Source organism: Heterodontus francisci, chromosome 5, assembly GCF_036365525.1.
Source record: "Heterodontus francisci isolate sHetFra1 chromosome 5, sHetFra1.hap1, whole genome shotgun sequence".
Taxonomy (NCBI): Eukaryota; Metazoa; Chordata; class Chondrichthyes; order Heterodontiformes; family Heterodontidae; genus Heterodontus; species Heterodontus francisci.
In genome coordinates this window covers 148,434,216-148,461,528 of record NC_090375.1, presented here as the reverse complement: position 1 = coordinate 148,461,528, position 27,313 = coordinate 148,434,216, and the positions used below count along the sequence as shown (strand labels likewise).

The following is a 27,313-nucleotide window of genomic DNA, read 5'->3' as shown; positions in this document are numbered from 1 at the left end:
GTCTTTCAGTAGCACAGCATAGTTCAAATGGCAATCCACGGCCCAAGACAGCTGAATCACTTCACTACCTACATAAAACGCCATTTTGAAGCCATAATACCCTTACACTGTCCTCTCACTGCAGTTCCTCTATCTACCCTTGCTTTGATGAAGACAGAATTTTTATATAGTTTTCTCCTGATTTTTGTCAACAAGCTTTACCAAACAACAATGTAAATTTCAGGACTTTAGTTACAAATTAAGCCCATCACCTCAATAAAGTTTTAAAATCTGAACTTAAGATAATGATTGCAAGCAAATACATTTCATCTTGATGGAGACTCTTCCAACAAAATAAAGACTTCTCAAATAAAGTACAGACAAATTTATTTTTACCACCTTGCAAAATATGTAACAGCAATGAGACCAGATTTCGTTGTATGCTGCTATCAAGGGATTTCTTGTCAAAGTCAACATCCAAGGCAGCCTCATGGGAACTGTGCTGAGCACATTCTCATGGAAGGTGTGAAAATCTGATTTTCCAAAATGGATCAGTAATTCTCTATGAAGGAAAAAACTGAATCGATAAATCTTTGCTAAGTAGATTGCAAAGGAAAGATTATTCTTCCATTGACAGCGTATTAGGAAGTCTAAAACAATCTAAGCACAGTACCAGTACGTCACCTCCACACCAAGAGTTCTAGATACTTACATAGTCGTAAGACACCTAATTGAGTGCTTTACTACACTAATGAGAGGTGTGCAATCTGTAAATCTGTCTGAAACAATATAGTGCAGATAATTAAGTTTAGATGCAGAAGATGGAATGAGCCACACGATTAGAGTTACAATGAGGAAGTTCTAGGTGAACATGATGCGCATCTTCTGGTTGACAATGCAGACATGTCCATTTTCAAAAAAAACTCAAATACTTCACAGTGCAACATTAATAAAAGTGCATTACTTAATGACCTAGTTTGTCTACTGGCTTGTGTTGTGACAAGAGAGAATTGTTTGTTGCAGCAGTTAAATAACTATTTCAAAACACTAAGGACAATATGCTGCACTCTTCCAGCTGAAAGTCAAGCTCTTCAAATTTTTTAAAATGTTTTTCAACATAGCAGCATGAGGCATCGACCTGGCTGGAATTACTTAGATCAAAAGTAAATGCACTGATTGTTTTCTCAGTGTGATTTTCTTCCCCCTTTGAGCTGCAGTCACACCGGCAAGCTACTGCCATGGTGGCTGTTTCAGTTCCCTGCCTCGGCCCACTGTAGCTTGTGACACAATCAATAGCCAGGTTATGAGGCAGAGGAAGCTAAAGAAAGACTATGCTGATGAGGAAGGTGACAGAATTATCTCATTGGCTTTGTTCTTTGGATCACCTTCAATCTTTTCCAGTTCTGACAAGGATAAAATCCAACAGAAAACAAAAATGAAAACAGCAGACTGTGATTGAATTTTTTGACCAATTATATACTAGAGGCACTCTCCTATTCCAGTATAAAAATAACTGCCTTGAGCAAAAACTGTAATTGGGACCTTTATTAAACTCTTTTTGTAAACTCTTATAATTAAAAAAAACCATTATTTCAACAGCTGCAAGAAACTAGGAGGAAATTTACGCAAATAAAATGTTGATATCATGTTTCAAATCAGCACGCAAAGTTCCTCTTCTTTCTGTGACCAAACAAAGAGGCACAAGCAGAAAGACTTTCACACGGAATCGATTCACAAGTGTTTCAAGCTGTGACTCCATTCCGCAAAAGGAATAAAGCACAAATACTTTTGTCTTACAAAGAGATCAGCAGCTCATTTTCACCTGTTCTCCCAGTTTGTGTACAAGTTGGAGGGGGGGATGGGGATGAAAAACACAGAAACATTAACAGATAACAGGAGAAGTGAAGAAACTGCACAAGCACAGCCGGGTCTCATTTTGGTTGGGATACAAAGCTAGTCAGATTCCAAACTCTGGTAGATACAGATGGGCAGTCACAGGAGTACGCTAGCTCTAAGCTGCCACGATATTACTAAGGTTACTAAATTTCAATTGCTAGAAATTAGTTTGGTTTCCTGCTGTCAGCAAATGGTGATCTTCACTGTGGCACTCAACATGCACTGATTTCTGCAGGATAGAAGCATGCTGATACAGATGATGCAGGAGAGGAGCAGACACTATTATTAGAGACGAACGATTTACACAGGAAAGAAACATTCTACATTTTTCCACTTATTCTGTGGAGCAAATTCCCTCCCTACCTCCACTCTGCTTTTATGTTTTTACTGCTCTTTTCGTGAGAGTGGCGCCAACTGTTGGAATACACAGACTATTTCCACAATCCCGCATACACTGCATGGAGCCATGCTCACAGAAAGCATGGATAAAAATATCAGAACCATAACTTTGTGGCCCTCTGTCTCTGATCCATATCCCCTTCAAGCATGGTTTTCCAGCTGGAGCCATTGAATAAGCTCCAATGATTCCGTGGTATCTCAGTGGGTGGCTACTTTTCACCAAAGGACAACCACAGGTGAACACAGCCATGTCCTTATCCCTAGCTTCCAGCAGGGATCTCTGGATCGGGAGCTGCACAAACTTGTCTTGTTTCCCCCCACCCACCTTCCTTCCCCGTGATGCAGAGGGTATGTGCAGTTCCTCCAATATGATTTGCGATTCAGTAACTCAGCCTAAAACAAAAACTGAACCTGGGACCTTCCTGACCTATGCTGCTCTGTGCTATACTATATGGTGCATTAACAGCATCAACAACTTGTATTTACATAGGACCCTTAATATTGTATAACATCTTAGGGTGATCCACAGGCGTGTAATCAGACAAAAATTGACACCAAGCCAAAGGAGGCGATATTAGGGCAGGTGACTAACAGCTTGGTCATAGAGGTAGGTTTTAATGAGTACCTTAAAGGGTAGAGATTTGAAAAGGCAGAAAGATTTAGGGATGGAATTCCAGCATTTAAGGCCAAGACAGCTGAAGGCACAGCTGCCATAGTGGGGTGAAGAAAGTGGAGATGCATAAGCGGCTAGACTTGGACGAGCACAGAGTTCTTGGAAAGCTGTAGGACTGAAGGTGATTACAGAGATAGGGAAGGGCAAGGCTCTAGAAGGATTTTGAATATGAGTATGAGAATTTTGGAAATCGTGGCATTGGTGGGCTGGGAGCCAATGTAGTTCAGCAAGTACATGGGTGATGAGTGAACAGGACTTGGTCAGAGTTGGATATGGATAGCAAAGATTGAGATGAGCTCCAGTTGATTAACCTACTGCATCATAAAGAGAGGTAGGTGAACAGACAATATTAGGAGGCATGAAATGTAACAAACATATTTCAGTAAAACATGCATTGCTACATTGCAAAATAAATTTTACAACTGAAACAAATTTTTCTCAAAGAGGAATTAGACAGACTGCAAAGATTCAGTTCATTAAATTATGCCCAAACAAGTGATCTTTTCTCGCACTGCTAAGATTACTACTTATAAACATTCACAGTTAAATTTACCCTAGTCCATTCATACAGCATTAGTGTTTACCTATCACAGTTCTCCCTTTAATACACAAGCCTCCTTAGCTGCAAGAAAGAACTTGCATTTATATAGCACCTTTCACAACCTCAGGATGTCCCAAGTGTTTAATAGCCAATGAAGTACTTTTCAAGTGTAGTCACTGTTGCAATTTAGGGAAACACAGCAGCCAATTTGCATACAGCAAGGTCTCACAAACAGCAATGAGTTAATGACCAGATCATGTTTTTAGAGATGTTCATTGAGGGATAAATATTGTTCAGCATAACTGCCCTGAACTTCTCCAAATTGTGCTAAGGGATCTTTTATGTCCACCTGAGAAGGCAATTGGGGCCTCAGTTGAACATCAATTCTGAAAGACACTTAGGACATGCATCACTCCCTCATGTACTACACTCAAGTACCAGTCCAGATTAATTGTTCAAGTCCCTGGAGTGGGTCTTGAACCAATAATCTTTTGACTCAGAGATGAGAGTGCAACCACTGAGCCACAGTTGACTCATGAAAGCTCACCTCTGCAGTACTTCCATCACCAATAATATTGGGTACTTTGGTACAACACCCGAATTTGGTGGAAACGTGCTTCATTCTCTTAGCACTCTGCCACATACCTAGAGCAGTTCTCTCTCCTCCAGCACCATTCACAAGCCTTTTACGAACTTCAATTCACTAGTTCAGTTTCCGATAGTTATCCAAATTTCAGATTTACACACATCCTGTTTGATAACATTTTCCAAAAAATCCCATCGTGCATTTCCTCAGTTAAACTGGGCCTTGAGGCATTGAAAACTTGCTTTTGATGAAGGTTAATTTAGGGGGGAATTTTATGGAAGTGACAGGGGTCTCAGCCACCAGCTGGCGAGCCGGTGAGATCTATGTTGCCTCCTTTGGGGAAGGCCCACCGGATAATAAGCCAATCAGGCGCTTGAGAGGCCACCGGCTGGCCTTTCCCAGGATCAGGACCCTGGGGCGGGAGACTGGCAGCTCTTTTACTCGACAGCACCACCGGGGAGGCAGTAGCTGCTGTCGGAATGAAACCCACCAGCGACCCAGGATCTCGGAGCAACCCAGGCCAGAGGTACATAATGACGGGAGGAGTTTTCCTGGGTGGGGGCAGGAGGGCTTAGGGGGATCGGCAGCAAGGGCAGAGGGGTGGCTCTCAGTGGGCACCCCCCTTCCCATGCCGGGTCCCTCAATCAGGCACTATGCTTTTGAATAAGGGCAGGAAGAGGCCCTTAATTGCTCATTAATTACCCTTTAAGGGCCTCAATTGGCAGCAGAGCGGAAAGGCCGTCCACGGGCCTTCCCGCCATGGGCTTAATTGAGTGGAAGCGGGTAGGTGGTGGTGTCCCCACCCCACACCATCCCGCCTGATTAAATGCCCTCCCTTCCTCCAAACTCACCACAGGATAAAGCATAAAATACTGCCCTTAGTTAATTTAATCTGACTGTAAATTCTCTGGAATCTATGCAATACAGTTTTCCATTACTCTCCACTACACAAATAGTTTCAAAACACAAAGAATTTTCAAGCAAGCCAGAGAGTTTTGATCAAAATAAATGGGGTAGAAATTTGCCCTGGGCAGCAGTGTAAAATGGGCGGCATCATATCTGCCTGCTGTTATACTCACCACTCAAAATTCAGTTCCATAGACTTCAATAGAACTGAACATCAAGCACAGCATATAACAGGCAATACCACCCAAGACAAATTTCTACCTCAATGTATCCTAATTTCTTCTGGTGTATTTAAAGCACATTGGGACTAGACCACCAAAATCTGCATTTTATGGGATTCAGATACACATAGATCTCATGCACTTTCTAAACATTCTGAATAGGTGTTTTCTTGAATTTAAAAATGTATGTGATTCTTTGATTTAAATAAGCTCTGTACTATATATCAGAAAGCTGGTGCTACTTTTATTCGCCATTTGCCTCAAGCTGTCTTGGTACTAAAAGATGCAGGTCAAAACTTGTGCATAAAAAAAGGCACCAGTCTGTTTTTGTTTCATCTGCTTTCAACAAAAACAACATTAACACAATGGAAGTAAAATATTGCCCAGATCTGTCAATAATCCTTGGCTGGACTTGAGGAAAATGATCAGAGTAGGGAGGAGTACATCCTCAGATTCAACTGCCCTCAGAGTAAGATTTCCGGCCTGCCACAAACCACTAATGACTCTCTGTCCTGCACCAATTAATGGCAGCTAGCAACTAATCCAAGGAATTGATGCTGACGGCCCTCAACAACCAGCATCACGAATGCCAGGTGTGCCTCACAGTGACTTTGGCACCACCTCACCTCCCTCCCACTCCCAAAACTCCACCAAAATAATAGCAATTTCAATAGTCATCAACAGTTACCTTTGTTGGATAGCAGTGATTCCTTTTTTTTGGATGTAATGAGTTTATTAGTACAAATTTGTTATTTTATGCTAAGTATTTGCACTCGAAACATGCAAAATGATTTCTTTTTAAGCTTACTGTTTATATTGTGCAGTTCCTAGAACTATAATATCACTATAAATGTACTAATTTGTGAAAAGGAATTAAATGCTTTAATATATTTATCTACAAATCTATACTTATGCCTCTTCCCAGAAAAAAAACCAAGCTATTTTCTTTTGTCACCTCACTTCTTATACAAGTTACATACGTAAATTTACTAGGGCTGTACCTAACTTCCAGATTAGCACAGTCTGCTAATTAACACATGAAACTGCAGTGCAATTTTAGTTGAGGAAATACACTGGCATGTGTTTAAAATGTTCACATTTTGATGATACACAGTTTTTTAAAAATCAACTATTCAGAGCTGGGCTTATATCAGATTTGAGCTTATATCTCAAACTCTGCTGCCTTGCTCCTTTGGATTTCACGAGCCTGCTTTTTTTTGGAATGGTTTGTTCCCAGTAATGTTCAATTCTGTTTGTGGAAGCATTCTAAATCCATCTGTGACAAAGCTGGAGATACTGCTTTTATGTCTCATTACATAAAATTAGTTTTACCATCAGACAGGGTGGTCGTTTCATATTGCAATTGTTTACATGTAGGCTATGAGGCTCCACATTGTGTAATAAGTGACCCGTGAAGATAAAACAAAATCAGACACTCCTTTTGTATATTAACAGTGATTACAGTAGAAGGTTAATAGGTGAGGGTATTTTTTTAAAAGTCTCTAAGACTGGGATAGGGAACTATTATGAGAGACCCAGCCAAATTCAGCTCACTGCATGTATAATTAGGAAAGAGCAGAATTGTATGTGTTTAGTGCGTGAGAGAAACTAAGGCAGGAATTAGACCGTTTACAAAGAAACACTGAAGGTGTACCTAATATCTTCTGACAGCGCGCCAAAATAAACAGTTATCCGAACACAATTATTTCATAATCTGTCAGACCTTACATATAGAAGTCCCAATAAAAAAGTTGCTTTTTAGAAAATATGAAAACTTCATCTGTAGAGGAAACAGGAAGATTAAAAGAACTTACATTTGAAAGGTTACAAGCTGCATTGATAACTTTACAGTGACTCACCTACAGAAACAAAATTGGGGGAACAAAATGATCCAAACATGGTGGGATAGATTATTGCTCATCTGATTTGCAGCAGAATTTTTCATCACAATAAATAAAAAACTTAGATGAACTTTGATTTGTGTAGATTTGAATAGATTGAGATAATAACCTAGAAATTACTGTTTGCTCAACGTATTTGTATAATTTTCCTTTCTTTTTATGGTTGAGGTGTCTGCCCATTTATTTTAGTGAATAAAGAAATGTCATCACAAACATATTAAACACTTATACCCCAATATCGCAATTAATAAGTTTCTCCCCCCCAAGCATTTAAAAATTTCCCAAAAGCTTCTGACGTATGAAAAACAGATTCTGAAGAAATTAAACAAATATTTCTAATTCACTTATAAAATATTTGCAATTACATATTTTTGTGTAAATGCTGGGAGCAGAAAATAAAAGGTCCTTTATTGCTCCAATGATTTTCATCTGGGGCATTAGAGAGAAAGCATTTATTTTTCCTAAATTAATTTCATTTACGTATTGTATATTTAGCAAGAATCATTTATTTATAATTTCCTGCCCAAGTGTAATGTCACTTTACAGAAAACATACTAATATTGGCATTGACAAGTCAAAACATTAATTTAAGTCAATGTTTAAGATTTAAGGGTATGGTACAAGATAAGTAGCCAAAGAGCAAGCAAAACACAAAAAGCTAATTTACTAAAGCAGAGTCTAAATACTGCACTGCCACATAATATATATGAACGCTTAAATATTAAACAAATTTTAAAATTGCAATAGTGAACATCTCAAATTCAGATAGTAAATATTTCAAAGCCAAAACAAATCTCTTAACTGCTCCTGAAATCAGGAGAGTTATTTTAAAATATATTTTTATTTTGGGGTACAAACTTTTTTCATCTTCAAGGGGTTAATAATGAAAAGATAGTCATGTTACATCCTGAATCAGTAAAATAACAGGTTTAGAATAATATTAGTCTTTAGCTCCCTTCACATCATCCCTCGGTCCCTTAAACACCTGCAAGCGTGCACAGACACCTAGACACACAAACAGACACACACACACACACACGGCTCTCCTGCTGCATGTTACAGCAGTTTTGTTCTCTCTGTACCTCATTTAACAAGCTGAGCTGTATTATGGTTTTCATACCCAGCAAACATACAAATGCACAGCTAGTCCAAGCCCTCGGGCCGAGGGATCATGATGGCATGGTTGGACTGTTCCCTGGGGACAGCAGTGCGAGAAGGGTGACTGGACGCTGTGACCTGCCTGCCTCAGCTGAGACATAAACAGGAGGGTAGTAATACTGATGAACATACCTGTCATGCAGAGGATGAGGCCTCACTCAGATCAAGACAATTGTATAAAAGGTGCTCAAAATGCAAAAATTGCTGACCTCTGACAATAACACATCAAATTTAATTCTTTACAATAAACTTTGATAATTTAACGTATAAACCATAGTTTAAATAATTTATTTTAAACAATTTGTTTGTAAATAATATATTCAAATTTTACACAAATGAATGACTAATAAGCAGTAGTATGGTATTCTGTAGCTTAAATTGTTATTTCATTTCCATCCTAAACCCATTTCAGTTAATCTAATTTCTACCTGAAAAGCCAAACTTGAGCAATTTAAATAGTTCCTCTCTCTAAAACACAGTCACCTGATATTTGAAAAACAAAATTAAACAAAAGGAAGTTAAGGATTGTTCTTTACAATTTAAGATTCTGGAAACAGTAGAAGCTTTTTCATGGAGCCTAGTTTCACATAACAGCTGGTTTGAACAATCTACAAGAGCAGAATATCTCTAATCCTCTGGTGATTGAAAACAGATTTTTTTCTATACTCATGTAGTGTTTTCGTTCAAGAATTTTATTGATGGAATCACATTGAAATTTTTAAAGTGTATTTGTGAAATCCCCCTCAGGCCCATATGTTCCAGTTTATTTAAATCTTTACAATTAATATATAAGAATGTAAGACAGCTGCAAAATTCTATTTATCTAAATAAAACAACTTTTTCATCTACTTTCAAATTAACTCCTTGAGCACTTCCAGTGCTCCTATCAAAAATTGAACAGGAAACTATTACAGGTACTGAAGAGACGAATCTTTTAAAAATAAAATTATAAAAGATACAGCATTAAGAAATGTTTTTCTGTTCATAGCTTTTCAATCAAACAAGCAATGTTTTTGTATTTAGATGCAGAGTTCACCAACATTTGCATGTTTTTTAAAATTTTCAAAAATTGTGATAAATTAAATACTTTTTCAGCATTCATAAAAGAGAGTTTTACAAGGGATGTTTCCATGTTTTTGTTTAAAAGATCATGCTAAAAGGATGCAGATTATTGTAGTCAGGGAATAGATTTGCACTAACTCAATATCGCAAACTGAGATTATATATTGCCAAACAGTGCAATTAAATAATGAGCTGTGTTATGAAGTTTTTAAAATAAAAATTGCACGGAAAAGAAGTGAATGCAATACCAAAAAGGTTTGTCCTGCAGAATGGAAGATTCTTCTTAAAATAATTTGACTGTTTTGTCCATAGTTGAATTAGGGTAGTGCTGCTGGTACAAAGAGAGAGCGAGAAAAAGAGAGAGAGAGACAGCAGACAGAGGGGGAGAAACTAACAGACAGACAGAGAGAGACACACACAGAAGGAAAATGAGAAGAAGTAACCTTTTTAGTCCATTTAGAATTGATTTAATAACAATTTGACATTATATCTACATAAAATCCCACGACATCTCCTTCAACAAATATGACCTTTGCAGAGATGAATATTCCAAGATTAGATGCCCTGATACCCATCTTCTGAGGTTGAAGGAAGTCCTGTGTGGAACACTGTGTAACAGAAATACTACATTTTCAATTTTAAAAAACGAACGTTTTCTTTGGACAATGGCATTATGATTTGATTATGACCAGTTGTGAAATAAAGTCAGCCGAATCTGGCAACAGGAATGGAGTTCTATACAAATTTTAAAAATATTATCTGATCTATTACAGGCCTGCCAATTTGGCTGCACTGTGATATCCAGATCAGAAACAGTATATTATTTAATCAAAAGGATAAATTAAAAGGCCACATTTGCTGCTGCAACTGCTGCTAAGCATTAACATTACCATTAGTTTATGTAATTCCTCAGAAGTACTTTGCTATGTTTGACATTGTGTTTGAAAACGTGAAATAAATCAATTTGTGTTTTTCTACCAGATTAGTGAAGTTTAAGCCATTAAAATGGTAAAGCTGTTGTAAACCATTTATTTTCATGAACAGAGAATTAATCAGTTCAGAATAACTCTGTAGACAATAAACAAATGATAATTGTACTACACCTTGTAGTTTTGCGATGTGCCAGATTACAGTTAGCAAATATTCCAATGATTTATATTTGGAATACCTGATTAGTTTAACATTTAAATTATCAAGTAATTCAAGTTAATAATAATGGTACAAAAGATAATACATTGTTTAGAAAAACAGAGATATCAACATTAAAAGTACAAGTCCAACAAACGAGTATTGTTAGAAAATGTGCATTCTAGGTAGTAGATATTTGAATTGAATTATGAACAGACCAAAACTAATCTGGGTTATTGTTAGAATGCAGAACACTCACTGTTGAGGACCAATATTAAAAACAATCTTCAAAACAATTATATTTTCCATGAACAGTACATCTGTTCATTAAATCTTCTAAGGCACTGGGGTAAATGCCAGTGGGCAGGCTCACGTTTCAATCACATTTGGAGCTCTTCTCCGTCAATTTTCTAACAGACTGAGATGCTTCCAAGTAACACCTTTCACAGAAACATTATGCATTAAGGAAACTCACACACACACACACACACACACACACACACATTTATATAGCTGTTCTTTTCACCTTCAATATATAAAATTACATATTGATATATTTGCTCTGGCACAAATTTATTATAATTTATATTGTTGTGATTTTATATCATTTTACCAACATATTCTCTTGAAAATGCTTACTTTACGCAGCCTGTTCTTAACCAACCTTCCTTACCCAGAAGAGCATAATTCCACCAGTTCCTGTGATTATTTGCAGATAAACAAGAAGATTACAAGCCTGGGATTGCTTTCTAGATGATTGTGCTTAAAAGCAAAGGACACGTATACCAGGACTACTCAGAATACAAACAACACAAGAAGCACTAGTGACCCATCTGGTATCCAGTAGACAAAGACGAAATGGCTCTAAAGCCCAGCATGTGAGGCCTTTGAGAAATATTCTTCTGGCATTTCATCACAGCAGCCCTAGACCAGTTTATCTTGGTGGCTTGAGGGAGTAAATAGAGCTGTTTATTAAAGCTACTGTGCTGTATTACATTAGACGGAGCAGACCACCTGGACCTTTTAGATTGTTGTAGTTTTTTTTTAATTTGCAGACTGGTTTCTGCAACAACAGGAATTACTATACTTACTGAGGTCACACATCATTTGGATTAGGGGTAAAATATACAAGACAGAGCAACACAGCAGACACCTTAGTAGAATACTGTAAATTTCCCACAAATGTACATCAAATTTGAGTCTTCAAACCTCCTCAATGGTGTGTTGCATTTATGAAATAATGGTAGAAAAGAGATTACAAAAATATTTTTTGATAGTCATATTAAGCAGTAAACAAAAACCAAAAGCAGCAAATAGTTTTCAACATTGTCAGGGTGGGGTGTCAAATTTCTCACTAAAAATAGCTGCACATAACTGCAGACTAGACAGTAGAAAAAGGCACCGTAAATATGAATTATATGAATCATACTGTTATACCCCCATGGAAAAATAAGAGAGGAGTTGAGAAATGGCTGACTCCATACCTGACCAATTACAGCATGCATGGTCCCTGTATCCTGCTGGGCCAAGAGATCGCTATCCATCATACATATCTTGTGAAGAGCAGAATGGGGGTTTCTGCCATGCATCTGTCAATCAACGCTTGCAGTCAAAATCTTCACCAAACACAGGCAAAAGCAAAAAGTCAAGCTGCTTCACCAAATAGGATTGAAAAAATCACATGACAGCAGTACACACATACACACACACAAACATACTGCATGTATTTCCTGCACATAAGAAGTGACCTTGCTTCTAAACTGCAACATGTAGAAATTTGCTGTTCAATTATCTGGTAATAAATGCCTGTTTTAAATGAAAAAAATAAATAAATAAAGCTTTATTTGGAAACACAGTATGATTTCTGTAATTTTGTGCTGTTTTTATAAAACATCAGATTAAGTCACTGATATTCACAAAAACTATACCTACAGCTGAACAAGAAAAACATTATTGATGGGCTTAGAATCTCAATGTTAGTATTATGCACTAATTGAAAGTATATCTTTAGAATACACATTTCCCCCCATAATAAACAAAGATAAAGGTTTATGTATGTACCATGTTACAAAATTTCATGTCCTAAATTGTGCTAAATTTTCTGCAGCATCTTTTTCTAATATACAATACCAAAATGTTAAAATAATATGCAACTATAAATAACTTGAGTGGAAAATATCCTGCACTAAAAGCAGTAAAATATTGCTGCTTGTCAAAAGTGAGAGCTAAAGGGACGCTCATTTGTACTTAAGGGAAATGAGCAAGACACCGAATTGTTGACTGGCGACCAATTATTTTGCATATGCAACACACTATTCTTTTAAGATGAAAGTAGACTACTACTTATTTGTACTTTACTGAAAGTTAGTAAATCAATGTCCAAATGTTATTTCAATTCAAATACAGAGCGTTGGAAGTTTGGGTGTTTTCAATTGATGTGGAAAAAACATTGCTAACATCTAAAGCATTTTTGTTATGAAATACTCCTCATATATTGTTTAATAAAAGACAGAATGGGGTGCATTCGACCCGTTCTCAATGTACCACATGCCCTTGTTTATTTTAATTTGTTTCATAGTTCTTCCCTTCCACGACAATGTTGAAAAGTAGACGCCCCGCCGACTCTGTAATACTTGCTCAAGTAGACGGTATCAACTGTTCCCCGTTTATACAAATTTAAAACATTATCACCAATGGAATGTTTGACAGCTTCAGTCAGTCCTTTATCTTTTTACCTATGAGGTATTCACAGCCGCCGGCTGCAAACGGACAAACTATTTTCCTCGTGTCAAACCCTAAGCTATTGCCACTCCGCGGAACATCAGAGAGTTATGATTAAGTAACTTTGAAAAGTTTCATTTCGGACGCAAATTAGGTTTCTTAAACAATTTTAGCAATCACTGATGAAACTCACTGAATGGGACAGTTCCCCGAGCCATATTTAACCCAGGATTGCCGCACGGGGAGGATGAGCCGCTCATGCGCTCACAAACCAAAGACGACCCGGGAACCGTGACCAGGAGCTGGACCCCGTGGACACTCACACTGCAACACACACACAACCAAATTTAAGACTCACACCCGTCGCACTGTAACACACACAACCACCTTAACACAGACAGATACCCCTCACATAGTCAGCACCTCACACTGTAACACACTCCTCGCACGCAACTTAAACACAGACTCACACCCCTCATATTCATATATATCCTCACAAGCTCACTCTCGCACATACCCCATAGACACACACTCCCTCACAACGCCCACACAGCTACACACACATACCGCACACACTCAAACCCTCACCCTCATACAAACCCCTTACACCCACATGACCTCCCGTATTTATATACAGACCTCACACATTCCTATACACCCCTCACACTCACACACCTGTCACACTCAGATATACCCCTCACACACACCCCACACACTCACACACAGACCCTTATACTCATAAGCACCCCACAAACTCATACACCACCCCATACTCACACAAGCCCTCACACTCACATACACCCCGTACACTCATACCCACCCCCTCACACAGACACACCTGTCAAAATCTCACACACCCTGCAAAATCTCAAACATCTCACACACTCATACACACCTTTCACACTCACACACACCCCACCGACTCATACAAGCCCCACTCACACACACCTCGCACTCACACCAATGTATACACCACACACACACTGCTCACACCCCTCAGACTCACAAATCCCTCACACTAATGCACACTCACTGTAATGCACACTCACTGCAATACACACTCTCACACACCCCTCTCATACTCATACTCACCACACATACTCATACACACCTTTCAGACTCATACACACCCATCATACTCACATACAACCCTCACACTCACACACACAGACACACACTCTTGCTACAACTGTGTGAAGCTTTAGTGAGATCACACCTGGAATACAATGTGCTATTTTGGTCTCCGTATTTAAAGACAGATATACTTGCATTGGAGGCAGTACAGCAAAGGTTCACTAGATTGGTCCCTGGGATGCGAGGGTTGTCCTATAATGAGAGGCTGAGTAAATTGGGTCTATATTCTCTGGAGTTTAGCAGAATGATCTCATTGAAACGTACAAGATTATGAAAGGAATTGGCAGGGTAGATACTGACGTCGTTTTCCCTGACCAGGGAATCTAGAGCTATGAGGCACAGTTTCAGAATAAGGGGCCAATCATTTAGGACTGAGATGAGGAGAAATTTCTTCACTCAAAGGGTTGTGAATCTTTGGAATTCTCTACCCCAGAGGGTAGTGGATGCACCATCATTGAATATATTTAAGGTTTAGACAGATGTTTGGTCTATTGGGGAATCGAGGGATATGGGGAGCGGGTGGGAAAATAGAGTTGAATCCCAAGATCAGCCGTGATCATATTGAATGGTGGAGCAGTCTCAACAGACCATATGGTCTGCTCCTGCTCCTATTTCTTATGTTCACTCACTCATACACACCCTCATACTCACATACACCCAGTCCAACATATCCTCACACTCATACACACCCAACAAACACATACTCACCCCACACCCTCAAACTCACACAAACACCACCCTCACTCACATACACTCACACTCAATCAAATGCACCTCACACCCTACACTCACACATTCATACACACCCCACAGACACTCACTCACACAAATCCATACGCACCCACACACTTACAGGCACCCCTCACACCACAGACCTCATACACACACCCTCACACCCATAAACATACACATACCTCACACTCACACCCCCATTCATATGCATCCCTCACACTCACACATCCTCCTCACACTCACTCACACACCCTCACTCACACACACACTCTAATACACACCTCTCATACCCCCTGTAACACACCTTCTCATACTCATACGCATGCCTCAAATTCACCCAGACACACACCAACTGTAACACACACCCATCACACTCACTCAAACCCCTGGCACTCACACACACCCACATACTTGTACCCCACACACTCACAGGGACACACACTCACACACACCCCATATACTCACACACCTACACCCTCAAACTCACCAGGGCTTTAGCTCAAAAATCAAGACTAACACTCCAGTGCTGCACTGTCAGAGGTGCTGTCTTTCAGATGAAATGTTAAATGAGGCCCCATCTGCCTGCTGGAGTGGATGTTAAAGATACCATGCCACTATTTCAAACAACAGCAGGGGAGTTATCCCCCATGTCCTGTCTGATATTTATCCCTCAACACCATCACAAATATAGATTATCTAATCATTATTATATTGTGTCTGTGGAAGCTTGCTGTGCACAAATTGGCTGCTGCGTGTCCTACATTACAACAGTGACTACACTTTAAAAAAAAGTACTTCATTGGCTTCGAGATGACCAGTGGTCATGAAAAGTGCTATATAAATGCAAGTCTTTTTTGTCCCCACACAATCATACTCACCCCTTACACTCATACACATCCTACACACTCACACACCCTCATACCCCACATGCTCACACTCTCAGCCTCACACCCCACACCCTTATGCTCACTCAATACACACTGCAGACACACACACACCCCGTTCACAATAACACCCACACCCTCACACTCACGCACACCACATCCATAAACACCCCTTGCACTCATACACACTCTTATATGCACACACTCACACACACCCGGTTCACAATCACACCCTCACATTCATATACAAACCAACCATTAATACACACCCCTTACACTCACAGACTCATACACATTCCACACACCCTCACAGTCACCACACACACACCCTCACATTCATATACAAACCAACCATTTATACACACACTTTCACACACCCAACACACCCACACAATATACACACACGCCCTCACCCATTCATAATGACCCTACACACTCAAGCACTCACACACACATCCTCACATGCACATATTTTTACACACCCTGCACACTCTCATATTTTACACCCCGCACACACACCCTCACAATCACACATTCATATACATCCTCACGCATGCACATTCACATACACACACACATTCATGCACATACTCACACATACCCACTCAAACACACCCTCTCACCACATACACCCCCCATACACCCTCACACGCTCACACACACCCTGCACTGTCACAAACTCACACACGCACAGATTCACATATACGCTTCATACCCATACATCCCACACAGTCACACAGCGATACACTCAAACCCTCACACTGATACACACCACACATACCCCACTCACTCTCACACACACACGTTGACACTCACAAACTCAGGCACCCCGAACACTCACACCCCTCACACACACCCACACATACACAGTCACTCACCCTACTCGTACACACCTCACTCACTCACACACCCCAAACAGTGACATTGTCTGATAGACACCACACAAACTCTCACACTCCACAAAGTCATACACTTGCAGATACCCCCACTTTCATACACACCCAATCACTCGTACACACCCCTCACACATACAGAAACACACACACCCTCACAGTTATAGACACCCCATTCACTTACACTCCCATCATACACCCCGTACATTCACATGCCCCACTCACTTACATACCCCTCACGCTCACAGACTCATACACACCCTTCACACTGTCCCTCATACTCACACACAGATACATACACACCCCAGACACTCACACACACTAACACACTCTTCCACATTTAAACACAACCCACGCACACTCACACACATTTACTCTAACACACCCTCTCACACTCGTGCAAGCCCACATACTCCAACACGCCCCACACACTCAGATACATACCTTTACACTCACACAGTCAAACACACTCCACACACTCTCACATGCACACACTCATACACACCCCCCTCACCCATACACGTACTCATACACCCCACATATGCACTCACGCTCATATATACCCCTCACACTAACACCCCACATATACACACACACTCATATACATCCCTCACACTAACATCCCACACACTCACAAAATACACTCATGCACAGACCCTCACACTTTCACGCTCAATCATCCCACACCCTCATATGCACATACCCACACACTCCTTACACTCACACACCCTCACACTCACATAGGAATACAAACCCCACACATGCTTACACTCATTCACAAACTCATATTCATACAGTTGTACACCGCCCCCCCAACATACACACAATCACACTCACAGACACTCCACATACACTCACACACAAACCCACACACACACAAATCCTCACTGTCGCACACTTGTACATACCCCCACACATGGAGACACACCTTCACACTCATACACAACCCTCACACACGCACTCCTACTCTCATGCTGATACACCCACACACAGTGGGGGAATTTTATGCTTTCCCCCACGTTGGATTTGACGGGGGAGAGCATTTAATTGGGCGGGATGGTGGCAGGGTGTCCCCACCACCTTCCCGCCTTCACCCAAATTAAGTCTGGGTTGGAAAGGCCTGTGAACGGCCTTCCTGTCCTGCCGCCAAATGAGCCCCTTAAGTGGGTAATTAATGCCCAATTAAGGGCTTCATCCCATTGCTGCTGGTATTAGCCCAAAAGTGGGCGAGCCTGTCGCTGCACAGGGAGGACACTAAGAAAATCCATGCGGGTTGCTTGCGGATCCGGGGTGGGTTACCTGGTTAAAAGGCACTTAGTGCCTGATTGAGGGACACGGCATCGGGTAGGGGGTGGGTGCCTGCTGAGAGCCAATCCCCCATCCTTGCTGCCAACACCACCCTCCCCTGCAAACCCCACCCCGTGAAACCCCTCCCACCTTGACTTACCTGTGGCCTGTGTCCAGTACCGCTAGCCGCCACCGCCTCCTTGGTTGTGCTGCTCAGTTAAAGAGCTGCCGGCCTCTGATTGGCCAACAGCTGTCAGCAGGCAGGACTTCCATCGCCGGGGTCCTTACTCCTGGGGAAGGCCTGCCGCTGTCCACTTGAGTGTCTAATTGGAAAGTAATCCAGCAGGCCTTCCCCAGAGAAGGTGACATGGGGCTCTCGCCGGTGCTTTAGCCAGTGGTCGAGACCCATGTTGCCAAGATAAAGTCCTGGCCAGAGATACACTCAAACCCTCACACTGATACACGCACATCCTCCACCCTCACACAGCCACCATCACATTCATACACACCCACTCACACTCATTTTTAAAAATTCATTCATGGGATGTGGGTATCGCTGGCTATGCCAGCATTTATTGCCCACCCCTAATTGCCCTTGAGAAGGTGGTGGTGAGCTGCCTTCTTGAACTGCTGCAGTCCATGTGAGGTAGGTACACCCACAGTGCTGTTAGGAAGGGAGTTCCAGGATTTTGACCCAGAGACAATGAAGGAACGGTGATATAGTTCCAAGTCAGGATGGTGTGTGACTTGGAGGAAAACTTGCAGGTGGTGATGTTCCCATGCATTTGCTGCCCTTGTCCTTTTTGGTTGGTAGAGGTCGCGGGTTTGGAAGGTGCTGTCTAAGGAGCCTTGGTGCGTTGCTGCAGTGTGTCTTGTAGCTGGTACACACTGCTGCCACTGTGCATCGGTGGTGGAGGGAATGAATGTTTGTGGATGGGGTGCCAATCAAGCGGGTTGCTTTGTCTTGGTTGGTGTCGAGCTTCTTGAGTGTTGTTGGAGCTGCACCCATCCAGGCAAGTGGAGAGTATTCCATCACACTCCTGACTTGTGTTTTGTAGTTGGTGGGTAGGCTTTGGGGCGCCAGGAGGTGAGTTACTCACCGCAGGATTTCTAACCTCTGACCTGCTCTTGTAGCCACGGTATTTATATGGCTACTCCAGTTCAGTTTCGGGTCAATGGTAACCGCTAGGATGTTGATAGTGGGGGATTCATACACCCGAACTGTCCCACTGAGACACACATACACACTCACTCCACAGTCATACAGACACCCTTACATTCATACACACATCTCATTCCCCATACAGACACCTCCAACCTCACACACCTCACATACTTACGCACATCAAAGTAATACACAAAGTGGGTGCAGCTCCAACAACACTCAAGAAGCTCGACACCATCCAGGACAAAGCAGGTCGCTTGATTGGCGCCCCATTCACAAACATTCACACCCTCCACCACCGACGCACAGTGGCAGCAGTGTGTACCATCTACAAGATGCACTGCAGCAACGCACCACGGCTCCTTAGACAGCACCTTCCAAACCCACGACCTCTACCAACTAGAAGGACAAGGGCAGCAAATACATGGGAATACCACCACCTGCAAGTTCCCCTCCAAGTCACACACCTTCCTGACCTGGAACTATATCGCCGTTCCTTCTTATGTCGCTGGATCAAAATCCTGGAACTCCTTTCCTCACGGCACTATGGATGTACCTACCCCATATGGACTGCGTGGGTTTCCTCCGGGTGCTCCGGTTTCCACCCACATGCCAAAGACTTGCTGGTTGATAGGTTAATTGGCCATTATAAATTGCTACTAGTATAGGTAGGTGGTAGGGAAATATAGGGACAGGTGGGGATGTGGTAGGAATATGGAAGTAGTGTAGGATTAGTATAAATGGGTGGTTGATGGTCGGCACAGACATGGTGGGCCGAAGGGCCTGTTTCAGTGCTGTATCTCTAAACTAAAACTAAACTAATTCAGTCCCATCACTCCACAGGTCGCAGCATATTATTAAAGTTTTCCCACCCAACCAGAAAACAGCCAAATTAAACATTCCAGTAACCCCCAGAATAAAACAGACCAAACCAGGTATCTTTAGACAACAACAAATTAACTATTTATTGAAACTAAATCTTAAACACTATTAAGATAAACCTATGTCTAAAGACCTTATAACTTCTAATTTTAACCTAACTCCCCCATTGATACACATACATTCAAAACTAACAACTAACTGGTTTTAAAAGTGGTGTTTTTTTTTTAATTAGCTGTTTCTTAAGAACAAATAAGTAAGTAAGTCTTTGTGGGCTACGTTCCTGATGGAAGAGGTATTCTAATGTGAAATAATCAAATGCCTCTCGAGGTCTTCACATGGATTTGATGAAATAGTCTCTTAGTAGATAGACATTCAAAACACTTCAGCTGCAGCAAGCATCAAACGGTTCTTTCAACGATGAGCACAGTAATAGGTCAACTTGAATGCTAAAACTGACAGTCTCTCAGTCGAAACTTTACTGCTAATTCCAAAAAATACAATCAGTCAAGAGAGTCAATCTTGAAGCAAAGACTCTTAGATTGGAAGTAAAGAAAAAAGGAATTTTGCTACCTCCAGCAATACAAATGGTCTTTTCAAAAAAAGGGCTTTTTTTCTCCTTAAGCAATTAACTCGGCCTGTAGCTCCCTGTAGAATTTCTGCTGAGAAATGGACAGCTCTGTTCTTCAGTAGCATGCCTGGCTGGTGTCTGGTTCAGACCGTTTTTTTGCATGTTTTACACACAGTCAAATCGAAACATTATACCATGTGACCTCTCTCTCCTGCTGTGGCCTAGGGACAGGTGCAGCTGGCACCCTGTGTTCAGTCTTAAATGCACACTGTTTTCAAACAGAGTCTTAAAGGCACACACTGTTTTTAATTCAAGGAGAAAATAAATACAAGTCCGTGACAACAGACACACCCACTCATATACACCCTACACACTCACACACACCCCATCATACACTCACAGATATACCCTCACTCGCACACACTCATATGCACATTTGCATCTCACAGACACCTTCACACCCATACACTTACACACACAGCCCAAACTCTCCCCACATACTCGCACACAGCCCACACTCGCACACTCACATACAGCCCACACACTCATACATGCACCACACACACACCCTCAAACTCAGTCATACACACACTAACACTCATGCACACTCCTCACACTCACACACTCATGCACATCCCTCATGCACACACACCCCACATCCTCACACATATGCGTACACATCCCTCACACACCTTTACACTCACACACATCCTCACACTCACACATCCTCAAACTCACACTCTTTTACATTTCTAACACTCAGCCCCTCGAGCCTGCTCCGCCATTTGTCATGATCCTGTACTTTTTTTCCCCGGAATATGCCGTTTGCCTTTAAGGCTTGCAAGGGATCAGTATTGCTTTAAGAGCCAGCAAGCCTTAGAAGTTATAGGAAGGTGCATTTTCGTTGCCTTAGAAATGGCCATTTGGAGACTGCGATTCAAAGAGTGCATTCTCGATACCATGGAAACAGCCATTGGGAGTGAGCCTGATGCGATACATTTGTTACAATTCAGTTTGAACTGGCAGTTAATAAGACAGTTTGTCCTAACTGAACACAGACAGAAGACAGACAGCTGTGGTGTCAGCACTGAAAAAGAGCTCTCAACCATTTAAACTGGAGGAAATAGGATTTTTGTCTGTTTAATTATTGCCTCTCGAAATTCTAAGTAGTCAAGCAAAGACAGAGATCTCTGGTAGTTTAAATTGAAGAAAGGGAAGTTAGACTGTGACAATCTTTTATCCCTCAAAAAACTTTAAAGTCAGATTGATTCCATTGAAAGTGTTTGCAAGTTGTTAATTGTTGAAATTCGCTGGCGAAGGAAAGCATCACCTACTGAAGTTACAATACGGACTTTTCTACTGTGGAAGAACCTTTTTTCCTGCATCAGACAACATACTGCGAGGGACTTCGAACAACATTGGACTGTAAATTTGCAAGGACTCGAATGTTTCTATTTTTAAATGTTCACATTGTTTAAGAATTTAGTTCTTTTAATTAGAGAGTTAATTTGTTGATTTAAAGACACCTGGTTTGGTTAGCCTCATTCAGGGATTAATAGATGGTACAATTTGGTGGGTCTTTCTTTAATTTGGAAAGTTTTTAAATGATATGTTAGCCGATCTGTGGAACAACAGGGTTGAATTAACAATGCGTTGGTCCCACCACAATCAGAATCGTATATTTTAATTGGGGGCTTTGACAGGGGCGGTCGGTCGTAACACATTCAATAAGATCAAGGCTGATCTTATTGTAAACTCAACTCCACATTCCTGCCTACCCCCAATAACCTTTCACCCCCTTGCTTATCAAGAATCTATCTACCTCTGACTTCAAAATATTCAAAGACTCTCCTTCCACTGCCTTTTGAGGAAGAGAGTTCCAAAGACTCACGACCCTCTGAGAGAAAAAAATTCTCCTCATCTCTGTCTTAAATGGGCAACCCCTTATTTTTAAACAGTGACCCCTAGTTCTAGATTCTCCCACAAGAGGAAACATCCTTTCCACATCCACCCTGTCAAGACCCCTCAGGATCTTATATGTTTCAATCAAGTCGCCTCTTATTCTTCCAAACTCCAGCCAATACAAGGCTAGCCTGTCCAACCTTTCCGCATAAGACATCCTGCCCATTCCAGGAATTAGTCCAGTAAACCTTCTCTGAACTGCTTCCAACGCATTTACATCCTTCCTTAAATAAGGAGACCAATACTGTACACATTACTCCAGATGTGGTCTCACCAATGCCCTGTATAACTGAAGCATAACCTCCCTACTTTTGTATTCAGTTCCCCTCGCAATAAACTTTATTAGATTTATTAGATTTCCTAAGTACTTGCTGTACCTGCATACTAACCTTTTGCGATTCATGCATTAGGACACCCAGATCCCTCTGCATCTCAGAGCTTTGCAATCTCTCACCATTTAGATAATATGCTTCTTTTTTATTCTTCCTGCCAAAATGGACAATTTCACATTTTCCCACATTATACTCCATTTGCCAGATCTTTGCCCATTCACTTAACCTATCTATATCCCTTTAGATTAGATTAGATTAGAGATACAGCACTGAAACAGGCCCTTCGGCCCACCGAGTCTGTGCCGAACATCAACCACCCATTTTATACTAATCCTACACTAATCCCATATTCCCAAACATCCCCACTTGTCCCTATATTTCCCTACCACCTACCTATACTAGTGACAATTTATAATGGCCAATTTGCCTATCAACCTGCAAGTCTTTTGGCTTGTGGGAGGAAACCGGAGCACCCGGAGAAAACCCACGCAGACACAGGGAGAACTTGCAAACTCCACACAGGCAGTACCCGGAATCGAACCCGGGTCCCTGGAGCTGTGAGGCTGCGGTGCTAACCACTGCGCCACTGTGCCGCCCTTTGTAGCCTCCTTATGTCCTCTTCACAACTTACTTTCATACATATCTTTGTGTCATCAGCAAATGTAGCAACCATACCTTCGGTCCCTTCATCCAAGTCATTCATATAAATTGTAAAAAGTTGCAGCTCCAGCACTGATCTCTGTGGCACACCACTCATTATATCTTGCCAACAAGAAAATGACCTATATTTATGCTTGCTCTTTGTTTCATGTAAGCTAGCCAATCTTCTATCCCTGCCAAAATGTTACCCCCACACCATGAACTTTTCTTTTCCGCAATAATCTTTGATGTGGCATCTTATCAAATGTCTTCTACCAATCCACCAGTCTTGGTGATGGAAAGGATATGCACTGATAAACACACGTCCTTCTTTTCAAATCCTTCCATGGCCTCGTCCCTCCCTATCTCTGTAATCTCCTCCTGCCACACAACCCTCCAAGATATCTGCACTCCTCCAATTCTGGCCTCTTGAGCATACCTGATTTTAATTGCTCCACCATTGGTGGCTGTGCCTTCAGCTGCCTGGGCCCGAAGCTGTGGAATTCTCTGCTTAAACCTCCCTGCCTTGCTCTCCTCCTTTAAGAAACTCCTTACAACCTACCTCTTTGACCTCGTTTTTGGTTGTCTGATCGAATATGTCCTTTCGTAACTCAGCATCATAATTTGCTTTTTAGTGCTTCGGTGAAACGCACTGGGATGTCTTACTACATTAAAGGCGTACTACATTAAGTTGTTGTACACACATGATGCTGTTTTAGAGTCAAGCGGTAAATATTTGTGTCCAAGTGTAGGATTCTTTGTGATATTTTAAATGAGTTATTTGTTTATGTAAAAGAGAGAAGTTTCCAGTGACCTGAATGGCAGGGTTGCAGTGGTGGTGGATGGAGTATTTGAAATGTCCAGTCAAATGTTCAGTGAGTGTGGTGCAGCGTGATGCGATGTGGAAATGGTGGACTTTTCCCGGTGATTTAACTTTAACATTACAGGCTGCAAAAAAAAAAACCCACAAAAAAGTTACAGAATCCTCGGCTGATTTCCTCGGTTTACCTTTCCTCCCGCCTCCTCCTCGCGCACTCATCTGTCAAACCGTCGGAGGAAACGTGGACTACAACTCCCGGCGGCCTGCGCGGTTCCTGCGCATGCGCCCTCTGCTATTTCCCCAACAGAGACGGGGGTCACGTGACGTCGGGAGTCACGAGCACCATGGCGGAAGTAGAACAGGTAAATACGAGAGTGCAGCTGTTGCTTTGCTTATAGTGAATGTGTCTGTTTTTCGGAGCAGTTGTGTTTGTAGCTCTTAGGGAATTACTAAGGGTCTCTCAGTCATTGCAGGAATGGTAGGTCGGTCAAAGGGGACCTCTCAGGATGCAGTCAGTCTGTGCGAGTCCTCTTATGTTATCTTGCTGCACAGAATCACACAGCGCCACAATGGGATTAGCTCAGTTCAATTAACGTTTCATTTTATTAATTTATTTTTGCTCTAAAGAAATAGAATGATCATGGTGTTACAGGAATGTTGCATTTTGATGCTGTGTTATTTAAAGAAAGTTTATGCGGTTTGTAAATACAATTGCGTGAGGTCTGCAACGAGATTCAACCAATGCATACTCAAAACTAAAGCAAAGGTAGAAGTTCATACTGTAACACGTACACATGTCTGCCATAGATTAAATCATGTCGCCAACATATTCAATTCTCAGCTGAAGTTTCAAAGATGTATGATTTAGGTGTGTCTCCCTATTTCAGTGGCCTTCTTCAGCCCCAGAAACCCTTTGAGATCTTTGCGCTCCTCCAGTACTGGCTTCTTGTGTATCCCCGATTTTAATTGCTCCACCATTGGTAGCTATACTTCCAGCTACCAGGGCCCGAAGCTCTCGAATTCCCTTCCCTTAACTTTTCCACCTCTCTACCTCATTTTCTTCCTTAAAACCAATCTGTGTCCAAGCTTTTGTCCAAGTGTCTCCTTTTGTGGCTTGGTATCAAATTTTGTTTGCTAATGCTTTTGTGAGGGTCATGGGATGTTTTCCTGCAGTAAAGGTGCTATATAAATGCATGTTGATTATCTTATCTGCAAACCCCCAAATTGGACAGTGATAACTTTGATAAAACTGGGCTTTCCTTCAGTTTGACCTTTATACGTTTTGAGCATTCCTACAATTGTATAGGGGAGAAGGAAGCTTTATTTAAACCATAAAGGATCAATTTTTAATGGGATGCTTATTTGAATGATGTGTCCTTTCAAAGTCACACTGCAGCCTGGCTTACTGAACAATTTTACAGCAGCCTGATGGTACAAAAGAATGTTAGAATATTTTGTCTTGCTTTAGAGATTAATATGTTTATGTTAGGGGGTCAGTTCTGAGGTACACCTGGATAAGCTGAACCCTCAAACTTCACCACTCTCAAAAAAAAATGACATCTAGGTGGGGATTATGTGTAGGTGTACAAGGTAGTCAATGAGATACAGAAAGTAAACACAAAACTATTCCTTCTGATGTGCCAGGGAAGGGAGACATGTTTGGCATAGACATCAAGAAGTATTTATGTAGAGGGTAATTGACAGTATATACAGGTGGTTCAGTTTCAGAAATAGCTCCAGGCTTTTTGGAAGATGGTAGAGTTAATAACCTGCAGTGATAAAATGCAATGGACCCATGGTGGGAGCTGCCTTCAGATGCATGTTTATGCTCCATTAGACAATCTTTTGGGAGCAGCGATCTCTTCTGAAATATGAAACTTTTCAATAGTGTCATGTTAAAGTATTTAATTGTGGATTAATTTTGGCTGGAGGCTATGTGATATTGTAAATATCAGCTATGCATGCCCATGCCAATATTTTAAGACTCAAATGGGCCAAAAGCTTTGGCTTCTCTAATTGCGACACTGCATTCATGGCATAAGATATATATAATTCAGCAGAATTTGGTCCATTAGGAGGTTTTCAAGCCACTGGATGTCGCATTTATTTTATTTCAAGAAGGCATTCAACCATATTTATTCTTTAATAGGATGAAACACAAAAAAAGTGCTCCTGGATTTGGTACAGTCGTTATATATAATGGGTTTGATTGCGGTAATGGAATATTATAGTAAAGCATTTTAGGGCTTTCTGTTTCTGTGCTGATATGTTTTAGGGCAAAATCAGCTGATTAAATAAAAACAGCTGGAAATACTCCGCATGTCTGACAGCATCTGTGGAGAGAGAAACGGAGTTAACGTTTCAGGTCTGTGACCTTTCATCAGAACTCAACTCAGTTGGTTACATACATAGCTAAAGATTTAATCACTTTCCGTGTTTGCAACATGAGGCTCTGGACTGATTTTATCTGGAGCGATTTGTTAAATATGTCTGCATTTGTAAACTGTTAAACCCAGCAAGTTCTATCGCAAAACTTGGACATTCACCTAGGAAACCTGCCTATCAAATTCTGGAATTGACACACCAGCTCTAGTTTTAAGGCATCTATTGTTAGATGACTGGAAGTGTACCTGGAAGCACAGTGTGCTTTCCGTGCTGGCAGATCTACAAGAGAAATGTAGGGAACAGAGTATACCTTACTTTTGTAGATCTCACTAAGGTATTCGACACCATCAGCAGAGCAGGGCTGTACAAGATTTGGGGAAAAATAGGCTGTCCACCGAAGCTCCAGTCTCATCCACTTCTTCCACGACAACATGCGCTGTACAGTTTGATGGCTCCATT

General features: G+C 41.3%; 1 protein-coding gene across 2 annotated transcripts in view; it reads left to right on the top strand.

Moving 5' to 3' along the window:
- The first annotated feature begins 24,691 nt into the window (after positions 1-24,691).
- vps41 (VPS41 subunit of HOPS complex) overlaps positions 24,692-27,313 on the top strand; it is a 197,715-nt gene continuing 195,093 nt past the window's right edge. Inside the window, exon 1 of one of the 2 annotated variants that reach the window (XM_068032225.1) lies at positions 24,692-24,831. In XM_068032225.1, the coding sequence (XP_067888326.1) occupies positions 24,814-24,831 (18 nt within the window). In that variant the 5' untranslated portion in view covers positions 24,692-24,813. The remainder of the gene's footprint in view (positions 24,832-27,313) is intronic. The other variant, XM_068032224.1, reaches the window with a different exon arrangement.